This window comes from Lycium ferocissimum, chromosome 4 (assembly GCF_029784015.1).
Source record: "Lycium ferocissimum isolate CSIRO_LF1 chromosome 4, AGI_CSIRO_Lferr_CH_V1, whole genome shotgun sequence".
NCBI lineage: Eukaryota > Viridiplantae > Streptophyta > Magnoliopsida > Solanales > Solanaceae > Lycium > Lycium ferocissimum.
The window spans coordinates 37,981,583-37,989,898 of record NC_081345.1 but is presented as its reverse complement, the minus strand read 5'-3'; the positions used below and the strand labels follow the sequence as shown (position 1 = coordinate 37,989,898).

General features: G+C 31.4%; 1 protein-coding gene across 1 annotated transcript; it reads left to right on the top strand.

Moving 5' to 3' along the window:
• Window positions 1–6,279: 6,279 nt before the first annotated feature.
• Window positions 6,280–6,942, top strand: LOC132052748 (histone H2B.3-like). Its single transcript, XM_059444423.1, has one exon. The coding sequence runs from the start codon at window positions 6,361–6,363 to the stop codon at window positions 6,793–6,795; it is 435 nt and encodes a 144-aa protein (XP_059300406.1). The 5' UTR covers window positions 6,280–6,360; the 3' UTR covers window positions 6,796–6,942.
• The last annotated feature ends 1,374 nt before the right edge of the window (window positions 6,943–8,316 follow it).

Below are 8,316 nucleotides of genomic sequence, written 5' to 3'. Positions count from 1 at the left end.
AACGGTCATACCGGTCCAACGATCATACGGGCCTACGGCCACATGGAACCGAATGGCACCCTTGCCCAGCTCTGGTATAAGCGCTCCTCCGGTTCAGCTCCGGTACAGGCGCTAATCCGGTTCAGCTCGAATGTCATCAGGCACGTTCCCATCTTCCTTGCCCCGGACCTCACTTCATCGGTTTACGTTACGTCCGGTTTTCCCCGTATACAGTTCCTACTACCATCAAATAGTCATATTCTTTTCATGATCTCTGTTTTCCTACCTGTTTGAGGTGGTCGACGGGGTTTTAAATTTAAACACGAATTACCACAATCAACCAACGTTGTAGAGGATGGAGTCCCTTAAACTTTTGTATATGTTCTCTAATACTCCCTCTCCCAGCTTTCAATTTATGTGAACCTATTTTCTTTTTAGTTCGTGCCAAAATGAATAACCTCTTTTCTAATTTGGAAAGAAATTCACTTTATGAAGTGATTTACAGCCACACAAATATTTAATACTTATTTTGAACCATAAGTTTCAAAAGTCTTCACTCTTTATTAAATGTCGTGCCTAGTCAAATGGATTTATATAAATTGAAACTGAGGGGTAGGGTGGTGTAATTACTTGGTCAAACAAACAGGTCAAACTGTGTAATTACACCCAATTGGTGTAATTACTAGGGTAGTAATTACATAGCCTAGTAATTACACAGTATTGTAATTACAACGATTTGTTTGTTTGTCATAACATAACTATAGTGTAATTACAAGCGTATTGTTTGGTTGCACAAGTGTAATTACACAGTTAATTTAATTTAAAAAATAAAATTTAATTATAAAAAAATTAAAATTAATATTTAAAAAATATTTGCCTTTATAAATGATATTAATTTAGTTATTTAATAACACATTATTTTTGAAAATATATTAATTAATAATCATATATTTGTAACTAATATTGTAAAAATGATTGATATATATTTTTCAAATTTATTTAATTAAAAACTTAAAAGAAGACTTTTTTTGTGAGAGCGTCATAGATTGAATGTTTGACAAAAAATAATACTTATAAATATAATGCCATAACATTATTCAAATGTTTGACACAAAAAACCCATCACATGTAAGTGAAAAATAAACAACATGCAATGTGAAAGCAAATAACTTAAAATTGAAAATATAACATTCAAAATCCAAAGAAAAAGTTTAACATAATAATACTTTTTTTTGCGCGGAGTGCCCTTCTTTTGGGCTGGTCTTTATATTTTGCCCCTCATTTATGTCTTCTTTAAATTTTGCCCTTGCCGCCTGTTTAATGAAAGTTTTTTGACGAAATTATCCTTACCCCATTAAAATCCTTTTTATTTCGTCATTTGCCCCCTTTTTTTTTTTTGCTTCTTCTTTCCTCCTCTGTTTTGTGTTTGTCTCATATGTTCTAAAACGTAGGTACGAATTTGGATCTTTTGCTCGTTTCAATATTTGTTTTTATGTTAAATTGTTATTTGTTGAATTAATATCTTTGTCTTCATCGTTTTTTATATTTAATTGATCCTTTTTTATTTAAAACGATAATGTCTTGTTATAGTGTCCGTATGATTTTTTGAACTTTAGTTTCATTCCCCATGTATATATTTTTAGTTTTTTGAATGTCGTATTATGAATGTCGTAATATGTTTTAGTTGATTTTGATATGCGTTTTGGTTTTCTCTTTGTTGAATCATTGAAGTTTTGCCTGTGAACGGTCGTTTTATGTTGTTGCTTCGTTTTTATTTAATAATCTGGTTTTTGTGAAGAATGTGTTTGTTTGAGGCAACATATGCCTGGTCCGGCAGAGTTATTGATTTTTGAAACTGAAGTTATGCTGGTTTCTAAGATAAAGTTATCTTGTTCGGCATAACTTCATGAATTAAGTTAATTTATGTGTGCTTGGTTTTATGGTGTTTTCTTGTTAATAATTTTGATTTTTATGCAATCTTATGTGTTTTTGGTGTTGTTTTGTTAATAATGTTTTGTTTTGGTTATGAAAAATGAAAGTTTGCCTCTCACGGCATACTTTGTAATTTTTAAAGTGAACTTATTTTTCCCATAGACTTGTCTAATTCTTAACACTTGTGTATTTTTTGTTTTGGTTATGAAAAATGAAAGTTTGCCTCTCACGGCATACTTTGTAATTTTTTAAAGTGAACTTCTCGCCTTCCTCAGACTTGTCTAATTCTTAACACTTGTGTATTTTTTTGTTTTGTTATGAAAAATGAAAGTTTGCCTCTCACGCATACTTTGTAATTTTTAAAGTGAACTTCGCCCCCCTCCGTGAGACTTGTCTAATTCTTAACACTTGTGTATTTTTTTATTTTGCTTATGAAAATGAAAGTTTGCCGCTAACAAGATACTTTGTTCTTTTGTAAAGAGAACTTCGCCTCCCCTCCGTGACTTGTCTAAATCTTAACACTTGTGTACTTTTTTATTTTGCTTATGAAAATGAAAGTTGCCTCTAACAAGATACTTTGTTCTTTTTTTGTAAAGTGAACTTCTCGCCTCCTGCATACTTTTCTAGTTCTTAACACTTGCGTAAATTTTTGTTTTGCTCATGAAAATGAAAGTTTGCCTCTAACAAAGATACTTGCTCTAACAAAGATACTTTGTTCTTTTGTAAAGTGAAATCTTCGCCTCCTCCGCATACTTGTCTCTAATTCTTAACTTGTGTAATTTTTTATTTTGCTTATGAAAATGAAAGTTGCCTATAACAAGATACTTTGTTCTTTTGTAAAGTGAACTTACTCCTCCGACATACTTTTCTAGTTCTTAACACTTGCGTAAATTTTTATTTTGCTCATAAAAATGAAAGTTTGCCGCTAACGATACTTTGTTCTTTTTTAATGTAAACCTGCTCCTCCGCATACTTGTCTAATTCTTAATACTTGTGTATTTTTTTATTTTGCTTATGAAAATGAAATTTGCCTCTAACAAAGATACTTTGTTCTTTTGTAAAGTAAACTTCGCTCCTCCGACATACTTGTCTTAACTTTGCTCGATTATTTTTGTCAACCGGGTTACTATAATTTCAAGTCTAAGTCATTGAGCATTGTATACTAATCAAATGGAACGTATAAACTAATAAAAATCGGAACAAAGCAATAAATTTGATCAATTCTATGTTGTTGAGTAAAATTATGATTCGCAATGTTGAATCTCAATCGCATATCAGTTGTTTAGTTCATAGAAGATGATTTGTTGTTATTTTCAAATATTAACAAATCTAAACTTAATAAAGCATGAAATTGAGTTGAATTACATTCAATTGAACGCTATATATTATATATTTTATCTTTTTCGATGTTGTAGCAAAAAATCAATGGAGATTTCTCTAGGTGAAATGTTGGAACGATTGAAAGGTTTGTTGTTGAAATGATGGATAGGTTTAATTGGATGTTTGGGGTTCATTACGGACTTTTAGATTTTTATATGTTATGGGTAGGGATAGAAAGTCTTTTTTATTATCTTTTAGGCTTAGAAGGGCAAATATTAAAGCACCACGCATTACGGGGGCAAAAATTAAAGACCAGCGCATTTGAAGGGCATTCGCGCCAATTGCCCAGGTTATTTTGGTTCCGGACTCAATTATAAGCCATGTGAGCATGAGAAATGGACAGCTCATTGGTTGCCTACTGCTGCTCACATGACAAGTGACATGGTTAGAGAGAGTGAGTGCCATATCTAACACGTCAACCTCCAAATTGCTTCCTTTACGTGGATTCTTTATTACCTCCTTCCCTTCTATTCTAATCTCTCAGCGTGCTTTCTTGATGCCTATGACAAAAGTAGTGTGTTTAACCATTTCCTCACAAAATAGTTTTAAATTATTTGCGGTGATTATTAAAAATAATTATCTGAAATTATTTATTATTTTAGAAGTTTAAGACATAATTAATTAATTTTTTTTTATTTTTATCTTTAGGAGAGTTTTGTCATTAATGAATATTATATATAAACAGAGTAAACATTTAATGAACATAATTATAATTTAAACATAAATAAGGGTAAAGTTAGTTAAATATTCCTCTTAATTAATATTTTTTAAGAGATGTGTAAAATTAAAAAGCGATGAATAATTTGAGACGAAGGAAAATACATTACTCCCTTCGGCTCAAATTATTTATCATTTTTTGTTTTACACACTCCTTAAGAAATATTATTTAGGAGAGTCATTTGACCTACTTTGCCCTTATTTATGTATAATTGATAATCTCTGTTTATTAAATATTTACTCTATTTATGCGCAAAAGTGAGCCGTATAGGGTTACGAACCCCTTCGGTAAAAAATTATACTTATATATATATTTAATTATTTTCTTTATATATGAAAATATTAGATGTTGTTGTTGTATATATGAATATATTAGATGTTAAATCCTTTGACTTCTTCGTGTGTTTTTAACTTTTCGTATTTTGAACTCCTTACTGAATATTTTAGAGTTTATATGGCACTTCTCGCCAAGTATAAAATGGATAAAAATTAATTAATTAAAATTATTTTTAATAATCATGATAAATAATTCGGAAAAGGCTCAAATATGCCATCCAACTATCGGAAATGGCTCATTTATGCCACTCGTTAATAGTTTGGCTCATTTATGCCATCGAACTATAGGAAATAGCCTATTTATGCCATCGAACTATAGGAAATGAGCCATTTATGCCACTCATCAATTTGACTCATTTATCTTCTCCATTATCAAAATGACTCATCCATGTCATTTTTCATTAATCTTAGCTTTTATAATACCATATATGACACGTAGACTCAATTAGAGGTGTACATCGTTTAATTAAACAAATACCTCTATTTTAAATACCAAATTAATAAAAAATCTGACCCATACACCTTACCACCCACAATCATAATCTAGCTGGAGGTCACGTGTCATATATGATATTGTAAATTAATAAATTAATTAATTTAAAAAAATATAAGTAAATTAAACAAAAAGATAAAAAGTAATGAGAAAAAAGAATGTACTTGCTACTAAGTAGTAATTAGAAACTGGAGTAATACTTTTTAGTGTTAGAATTTATGTTATGTTTAAATTCTTTTGAACGTGATCTAAACTAGTGATTAAAAAGAATAATTTATATCTGTTCTCTTGTATTTTTTCTTCTATGATATGGATTTGCACAAGAATGGGTGGTAGAAGATTTTATTCATATTGCAAAAGTTTCAGGTTCAAATTGTATAAAAAATCACTTAGAAAATGCTATTTCGGAAGACGAAAAAACTTAAAGAAATTTGCCTTTAATTCTAGCTGCTATCGCTTAGGGCCGAGTTAATGGTGATTTTGTGCCCTTCAATTAAAAGGGTCAACCCGTCCTAACTCATTTAATTCTTTGGCCCTTTAGGGCTGGGCCAGCCCATTTTGACACCTCTATACTCTTATGTCAAATTCCAGCATTGCATAAGTAAGTTTCAACATAACTTGAGTAAATAATTCAAAAGAAAGAAAAAATATAAGTCTATAACTTCATTCACAACGAAATTCTACTTTAATAACGTCACTCGTTATATGTCAAGATAGTTAATGACTCATTCTTTCCAATATTAAGAGGTGTAGTTTCAAAAATTAGAATAATAACACGGTTATACTAAAAGAATAAAATAACAAAATAAAAAAGTACGAGCAATTACATGAAACAACAAGAAGTAAAGAAAAGAAATGAAAAATAAATAATATAAAAAGAAAATACATTTTAAAAAATAAAAATAATTAAAAAGTAAAAATAAAAAAGAAATTAAAATAAATAAAAAAGAAACAAACTAAAAAGTAACCCTGTAATTACAGGGTGTAATTACACCCAATTCTCAACCCCTCTTGAGAATTGGAGAGTGTAATTACACCCATTCTCACCTAACTGTGTAATTACTTGGTCAAACAAATATGTCAAACTGTGTAATTACACTCAATTTCAATTAGCTTGGTGGTTTTCCAAACAGACCCTTACTGCCAATAGAAAGGAGAAGAAAATTATTTTGAAATTTGAAAAATCGACAATTGGTTTCAAGTAAATCTGGCTTGAACTTTTTGTAACAAGGACTAGCGGTAATGCATTAGATACACTTGACTATCCGCTACCGATAATAACACACTTCGAAAGTCCTCATGGATCCTAACTATTCGTAAGAGCCAATACTGAACGTCCATTCTCTACTTCATCAACGGCCCACATACCCAATCCGCGTCATCCGAAACTAACCAATCAAACAACAGAATCAAAACCCTATATAAAATTCACTTCCCCAATTTCAATCCCCATCACTCACACAATCTCTTCACCAGAAAACAAAACAAAACCTCTGTTCATCTTTCTGTAAAAACTCTCAAAAATGGCACCAAAGGCAGATAAAAAGCCCGCTGAGAAAAAACCAGTAGAGGAAAAGAAGGCAGCTGAGAAAGCTCCGGCAGAGAAGAAGCCAAAAGCCGGCAAGAAGCTTCCAAAGGACGCTGGAGCAGCCGACAAGAAGAAGAAGAGGTCAAAGAAGAGCGTTGAGACCTACAAGATCTACATCTTCAAAGTGCTTAAGCAAGTTCATCCTGATATTGGTATTTCCAGCAAGGCTATGGGGATCATGAATAGTTTCATTAATGATATTTTTGAGAAGCTTGCTCAGGAATCTTCTAGATTGGCTAGGTATAACAAGAAGCCGACGATTACTAGTAGGGAAATTCAGACTGCTGTTAGACTTGTCTTGCCTGGGGAGTTGGCCAAGCATGCTGTTTCTGAAGGGACTAAGGCTGTTACTAAGTTTACTAGCGGTTAGGTTTTAATTTGGGGGTATTTTGGGTTTTAGGTCAATGTAAAGGTTGTTGGTTTTTGATTAATGAAAGCTTTTCTCTGTTGAAATTCCTTGTGTTGGATCTGTTTTTGTTTTGTTATATTCTATCGGTATTTGTTCTGTGTTTCTTCATCCTGAATTTGTCAACAGAGCATAAATGTGGTATATTGTCTTTTACAATATTAACAAATTGTAAAGAATTAGTTTAAGGTAATGTTATGATTTAAGAAAAGGAACGAACCATTATGCTTTTAACATTTCCCAATAATTTTTCTATTTGTTGTGTGTTTCTTCTCTATTTTCCTTACCTAGAATTGGTACGTTACAATTGGTATTGGTAAAAATTGTTTAAGTGGACAAAGTTATTAATTTACTGAGTATTTCAAATTCGTGATATACACTTGAAAAGTATATCAAATTGTTTAGCTCCAAGCAAGGTAAAAGATTTTGGTTTTTGATGTTTAATTTGTAATTGTCGTTAGAATGATGTATTCAATTGAGTGAAAGCTTTTTAATCTGTTTCTGCAAAGAATTAGTATATGGTAATAATAAGATTTAGAAAAGCATTACACTTCTGTGCTTTCAGCATTCCCAATTACTCTATTTTCATCACCCTTGAATGGGTGTGTTAAAATTGCGAGTTGTTCAATGATTATTTGAACAAAGTAATAAATTTATGGAGTATTTCATATTTAATATACACATGAATTAACTTACCAATTCAATTAACTCTGAGCAAGGTGTGTTTAAAGGCTATTTTATAGTAGTTGCTGTATTGTTTTAAGTTTCGACTTAATTCTGTTTTGAAGGTAAAACTAAATCTGGTGTACCTTCTTACCCTAAACTTTGTAGAAGAACATTGAAAACATTTGTACTTAGTCGATGATAAGGTGTTGTTCCTACTACCATCAAATAGTCATATTCTTTTCATGATCTCTGCTTTCCTACCTGTTTGAGGTGATCGATGGGATTTTAAATTTAAAGACGAATTACCACAATCAACTAACGTTGTAGAGGATGGAGTCCCTCAAACTTTTGTATATGTACTCTAAGCTGATTGCTATTAGGTTGGAGTCTTTCAATCTACATCTGGTAAACGAGGCTAAGGTTTATATCCTCCCCCGTGTCATTTTTTGCAATTATCATTTTTATATCTTCCTCCGTGTAATTATCGTTTTTGAAATAAAAGGATTAGAGTTATGCCTGAATCCTCCATCATCCATCATTAAGATGGAACCTTGATTAAAAAGAAAACCAACGTCTCTCATAGACCTAACCGTAATTGTGTTATGAACATGGTCAAGGTGGAGGACCCATTGGGGAGTTTACCAAATTACGTTTGGGACCCTGGTTAAAAAGAGCATGTGAGATAGCTATAAATAGAAGATGAGATATTCCATTAGCGCTATGCTAAGAGTTGTGTTATTTTATTTTCATTAGCTATTTTGTAATAGCAGTTTGGAACCTCCCTTTTCTATTTTTCTTTTGTTCTTTGGTTACTGAAAT

What these genes read in the sequence shown, in the direction of transcription:
- LOC132052748 (XM_059444423.1), top strand. Translation starts at nt 6,361, where the DNA reads ATGGCACCAAAGGCAGATAAAAAGCCCGCTGAGAAAAAACCAGTAGAG.